The sequence below is a fragment of the Schistocerca cancellata genome, chromosome 3 (assembly GCF_023864275.1).
Source record: "Schistocerca cancellata isolate TAMUIC-IGC-003103 chromosome 3, iqSchCanc2.1, whole genome shotgun sequence".
In the NCBI taxonomy this organism is placed as follows: Eukaryota; Metazoa; Arthropoda; class Insecta; order Orthoptera; family Acrididae; genus Schistocerca; species Schistocerca cancellata.
The window spans coordinates 406,045,903-406,060,935 of NC_064628.1; the positions used below are offsets into that span (position 1 = coordinate 406,045,903).

Genomic DNA, 15,033 nt, shown 5'->3' on the forward strand with positions numbered 1-15,033 from the left:
CTCTTGTAGCTGTAGGTGCAGGAAACATGCAGCAGACCTCAGCAGTCAGGGGGCCTAAGTCAGCTGCAAATTCTAACAGACAGAAGAAGGTTCTGCTGCTAGGTAGGTCGCATGGTAGAGGTGTGGGCAGGAAGTGTTGAGTGTCAGGTCACCAGCATTGTGGTGTCTAGTGCAGGGTTGACTCAGGTGACTGTTAACATATGGGAGTAATGTAGTTGTGTGATGTAGGTGGTGACCTGGTGAAGATAGCAACTCAAACTGGTGGCACTAATGTGCACTTCACACAACTGCTTCTGCGTCATGATCGGCTTAATCTCAATGCTGCTATTAGGTGTGTTAACAGGGGGCTGGAGAAGGCAATGATGGTGGAGAGCCTGGGCTCACATTGCAGTGGTGGCAGCTGAGTCTATCAATAGATCATATTTCACTAGGTGTGGCCAGCACCTCAATAGGTATGGGAAGGTGAGGCTGGCAAAGCTTATAGGTATCCCCGCTTAAAGGAACAGACGAATCACGTTCAGAGGGGGTCAGGTATCGAAGTATTGAAAGAATTAGCATATTTCATCAAAATATAAGACATATTAGAGATCAAGTTAGTGAACTGCTTATAGATGTTGAGTCTGACATTACCGGTATATCAGAGCACCACTTAAATAATTTGACAATTCAGAGGCTTCCTTTACCAGGATACAGATTAGCTGGCTGTTTGTCAAGGAGTTCTTTGCAGATTGTGGGAGTGGCCATGTATGTAAAAAGCAGTATTTCATTTGAGTCCGTAGACATAATGTGGCACTGCCCTTAACAAGTATTTGAATGTTGTGCAGGGGCAGTTGAATTTAGTGAAACTAAATTTGTAATTGTTGTTGTTTGTAGGTCACCTAACTGACTTTATGGCATTTCTGCTCACTTTATAGGAAGTACCAAAAAACAGTTATACATGGTGACTTCAATATTAATTTTGTATGTGATTGTGCAAGAAAAAGGATGTTCAAAATCTCCTAAATTCATATGATCTGATGTAGACTGTTTTTTTCCCAACCAGTGTGCAGGGGGAATAGTCGCACAGCTATAGACAATATTTTTATTCATTCTTTATTAGTAGAGGAGCATTCTGATAGTAAAAGGGTGAATGGCTGTTCAGACCATGATGCACGAATTTTAAAACTGACAGGTTTTAGTACTCAAACAAATGTTATATATAATTGTAAACTACGCGGAAAAGCTAATACAACGGCAGTACAGAGTTTGTTTAAACCTCGTTAAAAAACAAGAGTGGCAGGAAGGTAAGTTCGTAGTAAAAATATTTCCAGTGAATGGTATTTCTGTAACAAATATATGTACAGTATTTAACAATCAATTTGTGACCATTGATGATGCATTAAATAAAAACTTAGTTTCTACAGGGAATCATATAACTGTTGATATACTTTCCGGGATGTGAGGTCGTGGTCCAAGAACTTTTCTGCTCCTTACGTTTTGTCCAGCGCAGTCCTGGACGAAACGTAAGGAGCAGAAAAGTTCTTGGACCACGACCTCACATCCCGGAAAGTATATCAAAAGCCATGTCACCCGATCGTGAAAGCCTTCATTCTACAATCATATAACTCTCTTGCAAAATGTCGTTCCGAGATAGATTGATGTCTGAAATACTACTCCGTGATACTAACAGGGGGGAGGGGAGATTGAGTGCATAATTAAATCAGTGAAGACTAAGGACTCTCATGGATATGATGGACTGCCTAGCACAACATTAAAGTACTGTGCTGCACATGTTAGCCTTGTATGGAGCCATATCTGTAAGTTTTAATTTAAGAATGGTCAGTTTCCTGAACATTTAAAGTACTCAGTAGTAAAGTCGCTTTATAAAAAGGGATAAAGTAGACAATTTTAGACCCATTTCTATGCCATCAGTGTTTGCAAAAGTTACTGAAAAGGCTGTATATGGAAGGATAACTGATCATTTTATTTCACACAATTTGCTATCAAATGTACAGTTTGGTTTTAGAAGTGGTTTAACAACCGAAAATGCTATATAGAATATCTACATGAGTACTCTGCTATTCATAATAAAGTGCCTGGCAGAAGGTTCAATGAGCCACCTTCAAGCTATCTCTCTACCGTTCCACTCTCACCTGACTGGTATACAATCTGGACCGGAGGCCTTACCTTTATTAAGTGATTTTAGCTGCTTCGTTACACCGAGGATATCTACTTCTATGTTTCTCATCTTGGCAGTTGTTCTTCATTGGAATTCAGTAATATTTACTTTATCTTCTTTGGTGGAGGAGTTTCGGAAAACCATGTTTAATAACTCTCTGTAGTGTCACTGTCATCAGTGACCTCACCGTTGTTATCGCGCAGTGAAGGTATTGATAGCGTCTTGCCACTGGTGTGCTTTACGTATGACCAGAATGTCTTTGGGTTTTCTGCCAGATTTTGAGACAGAATTTTGTTGTGGAAATTATTAAAAGCATCTCACATTCAAGTACGTGCTATATTTCGAACTTCTGCAAAACTTTGCCAATCTTGGGGATTTTGTGTTCTTTTAAATTTAGCATGCTTTTTTTTGTTGCTTCTGCAACAAAGATCTGACCTGTGTGTACCATGGGGGATCAGTACCATCACTTATTAATTTATGTGGTATATATTTCTCAATTGCTGTCGATATTATCTCTCCGAGAACATTCCACAACTTTTCTACACTTACATGATCAGATTGGAAGGAGTGAAGACTGTCTCTTAAGAAGGCGTTAAGAGCATTTTTATCAGCTTTTTTAAAAAGATATACTTTGCGTTTCTTTCTGATGGTTGTAGGCGTTACGGTATTCAGCCAGGCAGCAACTGCCTTTTGTCACAATACTCACTACTTGTCCAGGATTATTTGTTGCTAAAAGGTCAAGTATGCTTTCGCAACCATTTTGCTTTGAGTGGGCTCATGAACCAATTGTTCAAAATAATTTTCTGAGAAAGCATTCAGTACAATTTCAGATGACATTTTATGCCTGCCGCTGGCTTTAAACGTATAATTTTTCCAGCACATCAAGGGTAGAATGAAGTCACCACCGACTATAATTGTATGAGCAGGGTACTTATTTGAAATGAGACTCAAGTTTTCTTTGAACTGTTCAGCAACTATATCTTCTGAGTCAGGGGTCAGTAAAACGATCCAATTAACACTTTAGTCTGATTGTCAGGCATAACCTCTACCCATACTATTTCACACGAACAATCTAATTCAATTTTGCTACAAGGCAAACTACCTCTGACAGCAATAAATACTTCACCACCAACTGTATTTAATGTACCCTTTCTGAACACTGTTAGATCGTTTGAAAAAAATTCGGCTGAATTTATTTCTGGCTTTAGCCAGCTCTCTGTACCTACAGCTGTGCTTTCTATAAGGGTTTGGAGCTCTGGTTCTTTTCCAACACAGCTACGACAATTTACATGTACAATACCAATGATTTCTACAACTATCTTACTGTTTTTTACCTGCCCACTTTTAGACGGACGTCCCTTCTGCGATTTCTGTGAGGTACCGGGTGGACTAAACAAAATGTTCCGAACGCTAGGCACATTTTTTGATTAAACTACGGCATTTGATTGTGTTGATTACAAAATATTGCTCCACGAGTTGGACCATTATGGAATACGGGGAGTAGCTCACAATTGGTTCACATCTTACTTTAACAACAGACAGCAAAAGGTCATTATCCACTGTGCTGAGAATGGCTATGATGTGTGATCTGAGTGGGGCACAATCAAATGGGTGGGTCCCCAGGGATCAGTGATTGGGTAAATTCTGTTCCTTATTTACATAAATGTAGTATTACAGGCAATTCTAAAATATTTTTGTTTGCAATGACACTAGTTGGTAGTGAAGGATGTTGTCTGCAACACTGGCACTGTTTCAAATAGTGCAGTTCAAAATGTAAGTTCATGGCTTATAGAAAATAAAGTAACGCTACATCACAGTAAGACTCAGTTTTTACAGCTTTTAACACACAATTCGACAAAACCCAATGTTTTAATTTCACAAAATGGGCATATGATTAGTGGAACGGAACAGTTCACATTTCTAAGGGTTCAGATAGATAGTAAACCGACATGGAACCCCCACATTCAGGATCTTATTCAAAGAGTTAATGCTGCCATTTTTACTATTCCAACATTATCTGAAGTAAGTGATAGTTCATCACAAAAAGTAGTCTGCTTTGCTTGTTATCATTCGTTTATGTTGTATGATATTTTGGTGTAACTCTTCCCATTCTCAAAGGATATTTTTCGCCCAGAGACAGACAGTTCGGGCAATAAGGTGTGCAGTATACTGCTGCATCCATTTTCAAAAAGCTACAACAAGTATTCAAAAATCTTAGCAGTGATTCACACACTTTCAAATCAAAACTGAATTTTTCTCATGTGTCACAAAAACTGAGATGGCCATAATATCAACTAACAGAACTACATACAATAACATAGAATTACTGACTGTCGAGTGTAGCACCTTCACCGTAACGTCAGTATACAAGCCGCCCGGAGAGAAGTTCAACTTGACTTTGCCACCAAACTTCAACAACCAGAAAACACAGTTCATGTTAGGAGACTTCAACTGCCACAGCACATCATGGGGCTACAAACATACAGACAACAACGGACATAAATTAGAGCAGTGGGCGGAAATGTGTGTGAGTTCCTTGAAAAATTTCGCCTAGTCCTGTGTTATAGTGTTGATTGGGTTTACACAAAATTATGGCTTTCTTTTTTTTAGGGTTCATAAACATTTTACTTTATCTGTTATTACTCTTACGTTATAATTTCATGTACTGACACATTCCATGACCTTGGAGATTTGCTCTTCAATTTGGTCCTATGGAACTAGACATGTAAAATAAAAATAATATTGGAAGAGTTTGTGGTGGTTTGTTAGAGAGTTATTTTGATGCTAGTAATTATGAACAACAGATTCAGTTTTGGGTTTGGAATTATTAGTGCTGTGAGTTGGGTAATGGTTACAGATTCAATATGATGGCGTATTAGCTACAGATGTGATAACAGAGTATGAGTCAGTCCCTGCATGTCACAAAGGGAGTGACATGTTGAGCATATTTAAATTTCTATAGTTATTTGGTTTAGTTGCCATGTATGTGAAATATTAAATCTGTGGAGAAAGTATGAGACTGACCAAAGGGCTAGGAACCAATACATGTGGCACTCTTGGCAGGACAACATATGGTGTTCTATCGGAGGAGTTCCTGGTTTAAGAACTCTAGGCTTGCTGTTTGAGAGGTTGTTTTGATGACATTGTTTTGCAATTTCTGGATTTGTATGTAAGCTGAATTTGGTAAGTCTCCATATTTTACTTATTTTTTATTGTAGAACGTATGGTATGTGTGTTTACGTGCGTAACTGTGCACTTCTTGCATACTGAAACTGGTGTGTACAGTTTTTGGTTGTTGTTAACTCTTGGCAATTAGCTTTCATTGTGAGTGGCAGATATTATGGACTTTATTTTACCTACATTGGTGAGGTTAGGTTGTCAATGTTAGTTATTGATGCAGTTTTGGTTTTGTGGTACTGTGGGCGGGTGGCAGTTGTGGATAATGCCTTTTGTTTGTTTTTGCAATTTTTCCCTATATGTATTGTCTTGCTTTGTGACTGTTATGAATGATATGTCTTTCAGGTTGACATATGTAACTCAACTGATGTTTTCATTACCACTTACAGTTTGTTAGCTTTCATTGTCCACCTTTTGCTTCTTGGAAACTGTTTTCTTGCTTACTGTGCTGTTGCAAATTGTATATTTTACTGTTCATGTGATTTAGCGGTTGTTATGTTAGATTTTAGTTTGACCGAAATCCCACTTTCCAGCAAGTGTCATGTTAGCTTAAATAGTTATTATTACGAATCTGTACAATCTGTATTGATGATCACATTTTTGCACCACAGAAACATTTGAGGTTACTTGACACCATCTGTCTTGTGTTGCATCTACGTGCATGGTGGAGGGTACCCTGTGCCACTACCAGTCGTTTCCTTTTCTGTTTCACTCGCAAACAGAGTGAGACAAAAATGACTATCTATATGCCTCTGTACGAGCCCAATCTCTCTTATCGCATCCTCTTAATCCCTACACGAAATGTATGTTGATAACAGCAGAATCACTTTGCAGTCAGCCTCAAATGCTGGTTCCCTAAATTTTCTTAAGTAGTGAGTGCTCTTTGAAAAGAGTGTCGCCTTTCCTCCAGTGAGTCCCATTTGAGTTCCTAAAGCATCTTCACAATACTTGCATGTTGTTCGGAACTAATGGTAACTACTCTAGCAGCCCGTTGCTGGGGGACAAGGAAGGAGCCTCCACACGTGCGCTATCTCAGATAAGAGACCGAGAATCATCTGTCAGATAATACCGGCGTCCCCCGGAAATGTTGCAATAAAAGACAACGGCCAATCCTTCCAACACTGGAAAAGCAAAAAGAATGGGCTCATCTCGGAGCCAACTCTGACGATTGCAAGCCTAAACGTAGAGGGTATCACCAAAAACAAACAACAAATCATATCATAACTTTGCCGCACGCACAAATGGGACATACTTTGTATACAAGAAACACACAAGAAAGAAGGGGGCAATAAGACCAGAAATAGAAGGAATGAAATTAGCCATAGAAAATCCACATCCTAAATATGGCAGCGCTGTCTTCACAAAAACTGAGATGGCCATAATATCAACTAACAGAACTACATACAATAACATAGAATTACTGACTGTCGAGTGTAGCACCTTCACTGTAACGTCAGTATACAAGCCGCCCAGAGAGAAGTTCAACTTGACTTTGCCACCAAACTTCAACAACCAGAAAACACAGTTCATGTTAGGAGACTTCAACTGCCACAGCACATCATGGGGCTACAAACATACAGACAACAACGGACATAAATTAGAGCAGTGGGCGGAAATAAGTAACTTATCCCTCATCCCAAGCTACCATGCTCGTTCAGCAGCAAAATCTGGAAGCGCGAATACAACCTTGATATTTGTTTTGTAAGCACAAACGTGGAAGACCGACGCTTAAAAACTGCATACGCACATCTTCCTAAAACACAACAACGACCTATCGGAATCCAAATATACGCTGCTTTGAGAACAACGAAAATACCATTCCGCAGACGCTTCAACTTTAATAAAGCTAAATGGACAGAATATGCTGTGGAACTGGATGCAGAGTTAAAAAAATCTATACCCAATTCCAGAAAATTATCAAACTTTACTAGAGACCCTCAAAAAGATTTCTCGAAGACACATACCCCGAGGCTGCAGAGAGCATTTCATCCCAGGTCTCTCTGACGAATCAAAGAACATCCTGAGGGAGTACGAAATGCTTTACGAACAGGACCTCTTTAGTGAAGAAGTAGTCCAATGTGGAGAAACACTAATGGAAATGATTAGTGAATCAAGACAAAGGAAATGGGTTGAAACTGGAAAGAATGCATATGACCCACAGTAGCAAAGTCGATTGGAACTTAATAAAAAAACTTAATTGTGACTTCAGGACAGCTAAACAATGCTCTTCAGTAGCACCCAATCAAATTGCCCATCAGCTCCTACTAAATGGAAAACCCAACAAGAAATGTCAGAAAATAAAAATCAGCAGAATTCAGAGTCAAGAGTCAAGCATGTTCGAAATATCATTTACCATGAAAGATCTTAATCATGGAATGAACTCAATGAAAAACGTGAAAGCAGCGGGAGTCGACGATATATGCGTGGAACAGATCGAACAGCTCGGATCTAGTGCCAAGCAATGGATCCTGCAGCTCTTTAATCATTGCTTAAAAACGTGTAAGATCCCAAAGATGTGGAGTAAATCAAAGGTAGTGGCGCTATTAAAACCTGGGAAAGACACAGGTCAACCGAAGAACTATCACCCAATAACACTCCTGTGCCATCTGTACAAACTGTACGAACGAATAATCCTAAACCGAATAGCAAATATCGCAGACCAAAAGCTCATTCCCCAACAGGCTGGATTCAGACCCGGGAAATCATGCACCAGTCAAATCCTAGCACTCACATAACACATAGAGGAAGGGTTTGAAAACAAATAACAGATGTAGCATTGGTGGACTTAAGTTCTGCATACGACACCGTCAACCACAGAAAGCTCATGGAAAACCTGTACTGTAAATTTAAGGATCATCAGTTCACAAAAATCACTGAATCTCTGCTGCAAAACAGACAGTTCCATGTAATGCTGGACAAAAAAAAAAAGCCGATGGTGTCGACAAAAGAACGGTCTCGCCCAGGGCAGTTTGCTGGCCCCCCTACTATTTAACCTATACACCAATGATCAACCAACACCTGAACGTACTACCCATTTCTTGTGTGCCGATGATCTGGCCATTACAGCACAAGGAAATAGCTGCGAGGAAGTAGAAGGGAAATTAGAAAGCTCGTTACACGTAATGTCTGAATACTATAAAGAGAACTCCCTCAAACCAAATCCATCTAAGACACAGGTTAGTGCTTTCCACCTCCACACAAAACAGGCAAACAGGAAGCTGAACGTCACCTGGAATGGCAACAAACTGCACCATACAGACAAACCAACACACCTTGGTGTCGTGCTGGATAGATCACTGACGTACAGATATCACTGTGGAAAAACCTGCCAAAAAGTTGCTCCCAGGAACAATATTTTAAGAAAACTGACGAATAGTAAATGGGGAGCTAGTCCGACTCTATTACGAACAACTGCTCAAGCACTTTGCTTATCCACGTCAGAATATGTGGCCCTGTGTGGTCCCGATCCACACATGCCAAAAAAGTCACTATAGTCCTTAATGAAACATGCAGGCTAACAACAGGATGCACGAAACCCACTCCACTTGGGAAAATATACAAAGCAGCTGGATTCTCATCTCCTGAATCCCGAAGAATTGCGCACGAACATACAGAAAAATTTAAACAGATTTTCGACGAGCGCCACCAGCTGCATGGTTCTTCATGTGGACGTAGCAGACTTAAATCCCGCAAGAAATTTCTCACTAGTGAATTGAATGAGCCTCCGAAGGACTACCCTACCTCACGAGAAATACCCAGCGGCAGTACATCAAGCTGGAAGATTTGGAGAACACTGAACCGCTTCAGAACAGGCTAGCACCAGTTAAAGCAAACCTAGTCAAATGGGGCTTCAAGGATGAAGTAGACAACAAATGCGACTGTGGTGAAGTTCAGGATATGGAACACCTTCTACAGTGTTCCATCTGCCCCACAAGGTGTACCCTTGACGAACTATGGCTTGAGAAGAGACAAAAATTGGACTTTGGCTTTGAAACAAATCTCCGGACATGAAAAAGTAAAGTAAGTCTGAATTGCTTCAATGTCGTCCTTTAATCCAACTTTGTGCAGATCTCGAACACTGGAACAGTACTCAACAATGAGTTACACTAGTGTCCTATGCAGATGAATCACCCTTTCCAAAAATTCTCCCAATAAATTGAAGTTGTCCACTCATTTTCTCTACTACAATCCTTACATGCACACTCCATTTCATACTGCTTTATAATGTTATACCTAGATATTTAATAGATGTGACTGAGTCAAGCGGCACACTACAAATACCATATTCAAACACTATGGATTTGTTTTTAGTACTCATCTGCATTAACTTACAATTTTTTTCTTTTTTTTTTTACATTTAGAGCTAAATGCCATTCATTACACCAATTAGAAATAATGCCAGAGTCATCCTCCTACTGTCACTCAAAGATGACACCTGTCCATACTTCACAGCATCATCAGCAAACAGCCACAAACTGCTTCTTACTCTGTCCGTCAGATCACTTACGTATATAAAATATAACAGCAGTCCTGTCATACTTCCAAGGGAACTCCTGACGATACTCTTGTCATTGAGGACAACATACTAGGTTCCATTACGTAAGAAGACTTCAAGTTACTCATGTACCTGGGAACCTATTTTGTATGCTTGTACCCTCATTAACAGTCCACAGTGCGGCATTGTGTCAAATGCTGTACATAGGAGCCGCTTGTTGCTCTGCATCCATGGTTTGCAGGGACTGACGGGAGAAAAGGACACACTGAGTTTTGTGCAAGTGTTGCTTTTTGAAACAGGGTTGATTTGTGGGCAGAAGCCTTTCCCTCCCAAGGAAAGTCATTATATTTTAACCGGAAATATGTTCAAGGATTCTGCAGCAAACAGATATTAAATATACTGGTCTCTAATTATGCACTTACATTCTATCACTCTTTTTATAAACAGGAATTACCTGCGCTGTTTTCCAATCGCTTGAGACTTTGCACCAGTTGAGAGATTTGCAATGAATGCAAGCTAGGTATGGGGCCAATACTTTGGAGTACTCTTTGTAGAACTAAAATAGGATTAAATGTGGACCTGATGACTAATTTGCTTTCAACCCTTTCAGCTGTTTCTCTACAACAGGAATGCTTATTACTATATCCTCCATACGAGAGTGTGTGTGATGGTCAAATGATTGTATGTTTGTATGATTCTCCTGCGTGAACCATTTCTTCAATTCAAAATTTAAAATTCTGGCTTTACTTTTGTTATCTACACCACACTGGTAAACAATTGACTGGATAGAAACCTTAGACCCACTTAGTGATTTTACGAAGGACCGGAATATTCTCAGGTTCTTGTCAAGATCTATTGGTAAGGTATGACAGTGGTAGTCGTCGTCAGCTTCGTGCATCAATCTTTTTACAGACTCACGAATTTCTGTTAACTTTTGCCTGTCATCATTTGTGCATTCACATTTGAATTGAGAATACGAACAGCCTTTGCTTCCTCAGCATTTTTCAAATGTTGTCATTAAACCACAGAGTATTTTTCCTGTCCTTAATTCACTTCCTCAGCACATACTTCTCCAACGTAGTCTGTTTAAACTTTGTTTATAATTTTTCTGCATCCACTGTACTGAAACAAAAATGATGTCAATTCATTATTCAAACTGTCTAACTGCTCTTTCTAGCAGAAATACTCTTGGCCTTTTTCACTGTTTTATTAACTTTAGAACCCAAAATCACTGTGATGGCATCTTTGTCACTAATCTCCGCTTCTATAACAACGCCATTGATTAGGACAGACCTGTTTGTAGTTACGAAGTACAAAATATTTCACTGCCTGTGGGTTATCAAACTAGTTGCTGTGTTTATTTTTAGTTTGCCCCCACCCAAAAACCCCTGCTTGTCCCATTAGTTTCATTATATTTTTGGAGGAATATGTGTGTGAGGGTTTTCGATCTATTTTTGTGTTGTCATGTTTATGTAATGACGCCATAGTCGCGATATGGGAGTTGTCGTGAATGGTCGTTTCTGTCATTGGTGACAACGCAGATGGGTGGAATCGGACGTTTCCGTTAACCCGACTTCCTGTCAATGACTAAAGGACAGTGGAACTGGTTGGCTGGTAAAAACATCCAACAATTAACTTGATTTCACCTAGACCTATTATAAGTGACCAAGTAACTTCACTGTCATACTCAAATTCGATCTCAGTAGAGAACGCCAGAAGTTTCCCAGGGGGGCGGTAAATTCAGGAACAGGTATAAGAAATACACTTTTCTCGCTGTTTCCAGTCATTCAACAAGCTTCTTATTAGTACCACATAGGGCAGGTCTAAAGAAAATACGTTCGTATGGGATATGTAAGCATGTTTGCAATCCATCAAAAATTCCCCAACAGGCAAGTCAAATTCTGGATGTAAAGTGATCTGTAGACATTAGAGTGAAACCCGGTGTGTCCCAGGGGACTAACAGCACTCCAGAAACAATCTTCCACCCCACAGAGGACTGCAGTGACTCAACCACCGCCAAGGGGCATGTTCTGAGAACAAATCTTTCATTCTATAGTGAAGTGTGTGCCACTTCTGAGCTTCCTGGCAAATGAAAAGTTTGGCAAGTCGGAGAGAGGTACCATATGTAGTAAAGCTGTGAAGGCATGTTGCTAGGCACGCCTGGATAGCTCAGTAGGCACGATCCGGGAAGGTGTGGTTTCAGCTTTGAGGCCCAGTCCGACACAGTGTTTCAGTCTGCGAGGATGGTTAGTAGTACAGCTGCTGCTGTTCATGTTACACTTTAGTGACTCAGTGGTAACCTCAGATTTTTTCCTCAAGTGACGCACTTTATTGTGAATTCAATTCTGTAAAAATTGAAACAACATATAGTCACATGTAGATCTGGAAAAGATATCAACCTGTTGCAGAGACTGACAATTAACCCTCAGTGAAAAGTTATGCTAGGCTGTGCACTTCACAACACATGTATATATGGTATTCTTTGGCTATAAGATTAGTGAGCCATAAGCAGAGTCAATAATGTCATACAAGTATCTAGGAGTAAAAATACACGGAGTTGTCAAATGGTATGAGAACATACATTTAGTTTTACGTAAAGTAAACGGAGACTAATAATGATTTGCAGAATACTGTATAAGTGTGTCTTTCTACAATAGCAACTGCATACAAAATACTTGTACAGTCCATCTACACCTGTGTTTGAGACCCACATCAGATCAGACTAATGGGGGACATCAGAAAATCCAAAAAAGGTCATGTGATCGGTCACATGCTAGACTAGAAGAAATGTCAAAAATTTTTAACTGAGAAGCACTAGAACAAAGACACTACCTCTCTCTTATGGAGCTAGATGATAGGCCACTGTGTAATTGGAAGGTGACAATTTGGTAGTGAGTTGGTGAAATCAACAAATACGATTGCTAAATAAGGTGGCTGTAACAGAATGTTCTTTAGCATAGCATGATTTTATGTTCATGACATATTTAACTCACTCTGCCATATTTAATACACTTTTTGTCATAGAGACTAAATCTGCAAAGTAAATTCCGAAAACCTACATAAGAGGGCCTACCTAACTTCAACCGCCTCTCAGGGCAGAAATAACAGATTAACAGAAACTTTTAATAGCACTTCAAAAACTCACCTTTCAACATAACCTAGACCTCAGACATTGCTACAGATCAGTATGCTAGCACAAATAATACTCTGTACTTCGATCTACACTAAAGATTAGTCACTACAATGTGCACTTAAAAGAAAAGGTCAGTGTCTGTTCTCTTTTTGTCTGCCTGTGTCACATGCCAGAACACCATTATGCCACAGGACAAAGCCAACATCTGGTACCAGCAGGTTCAGCTCACCCAAAATCAGAATATTTTACAGCCTCCCACATATCAAGAATTAGGCAAATAGCAACTTGTACAGAAGTGTAAAAGCAGTCATTCTACCTATACTCCATCCATATAAGGAACTAGATTGAACCTTCATATGTAGTATGACGAGGGGGTGGGGAGGGGGGCAGGAAATGTGTCTCTCATAGCACAGATGTAAATGTAATATTCAAATTCAATAACATTTTTGATGGACAAATTGTCCATATGTTTACAGGACTAACGAGAATCCACGACAGGTGAGGTGTTTAGCATATAATTTCTGATATGACAGTCTCCAAAAGCTACAAAAGAAATATCAAACAACGAAGTATGAAACATGGTAACACAAAAAGGATGGTGAACTAAAACATTAAACATAAAAACAGCATGAAGAAGATAAGTGAATACACGAAAAGTGAAAACAACAGAGATGCAGCTTATTCAGTGACCTGCATGGCGAGGAGCAACACAGCCAACATATTAAAGGAATCTGGGCAATTCTGTATATGTCGACAAGATTAAATACTTTTAAACTAAATTATATATACAAGGGTATTGCTGAAGGCTTAACTACATACAATGTACCTGCAAATAAAAAATGTCCATATATGAAATGAACATACCTTCACTAGGTTCCTCCACCATTATACCAGAAAAGGGAGACTTCTCAAAATTTTCCTTTTTGCCTTTGTGCGCATTGACAAATTCTTCTGACATGCCAACGGGATATTTGGGTTTTGATTTTGCGAACAACCGGCCCTTGCTCTCATATCTACAAACATTGTTTTTTTTTGTATACATGTAAAAAAACAGGGTTGTATAACGATCGTACGTTTTTTCCATTAGTATGCTCATACGTTGTTATACATACATTGGAACTTCTTCCTGTGGTACATAGCCATCCCTCACTCTTCTCTGCTTTCTCCATGTGCCATCTGGCCTTTGGCTAGCGGCAATAAACGTCGCCCCTGAACATTTAAATAATATAAAACAATAAACGATAACATCATGAACGGGAATGACATTTACTTAAGTGTGATTTTCTCTATGACTTATTAAGTACGAAAATGTAAACACACACAACACAGCACATATCCGGGTAACCTCACACACAAGCCCACAAGTAATTATTCGGTTATTCTTTCACTCAATCATTTACTATTTCAACGAAGTACACACATCTTTATCGTCGAATATATAAACTCACAACCAAAAATATTTCTCTCTACCTTGCTCATCTTTCACGTATGTTGGTGGACTCAGCGCCATTTAAAATGCTACCGCATCTGCAGAGCCATCTAGCAACCGACGCTTCAACTAATTTGTTGTATACTACATTACAAGTATCGACCGCAAACTGATTGCGCGAAAGTCGTTAACGAAGACATACACACGTCAAAAACAGTTTTGCATCACATCGGTTCCGAGAGTTCCGGAACATGTACAGAAAATTGGAATATATATCAACATAAACATCATTTCCGACCTTTTTATTGCTTATGAAAACCAAACATTGCATGTTGTGCCACCATACAGCGAGACCTAAGGAGGAGGTGGACCAGATTGCTGTATACACCGGTACCTCTAATACCCAGTAGCACGTCCTCTTGCATTGATACATGCCTGTATTCGTCGTGGCATACTATGGCCACAACTTCATCAAGGCACTGTTGGTCCAGATGGTCCCACTCCTCAACGACAATTCGGCGTAGATCCCTCGTCGTCCATAAACACCCATTTTCAATCTACCCCAGGCATGTTCGATGAGGTTCATGTCTGGAGAACATGCTGGCCTTTCTAGTAGAGCGATGTCGTTATCCTGAAGGAAG

At 39.7% G+C, this 15,033-nt stretch overlaps 1 protein-coding gene across 1 annotated transcript in view; it reads right to left on the reverse strand.

Annotated features, from left to right (window-relative positions):
• The window catches only part of LOC126175154 (partner of Y14 and mago), a 35,364-nt gene extending 20,804 nt beyond the window's left edge, over positions 1-14,560 (reverse strand). The window contains exons 1-3 of the mRNA XM_049921731.1: positions 14,434-14,560; positions 14,076-14,172; positions 13,828-13,976 (exon numbers count right to left, since the gene is read on the reverse strand). Coding sequence (XP_049777688.1) covers positions 13,828-13,976; positions 14,076-14,172; positions 14,434-14,473 — 286 coding nt within the window. The 5' untranslated portion in view covers positions 14,474-14,560. The remainder of the gene's footprint in view (positions 1-13,827; positions 13,977-14,075; positions 14,173-14,433) is intronic.
• Between the last annotated feature and the right edge of the window lie 473 nt (positions 14,561-15,033).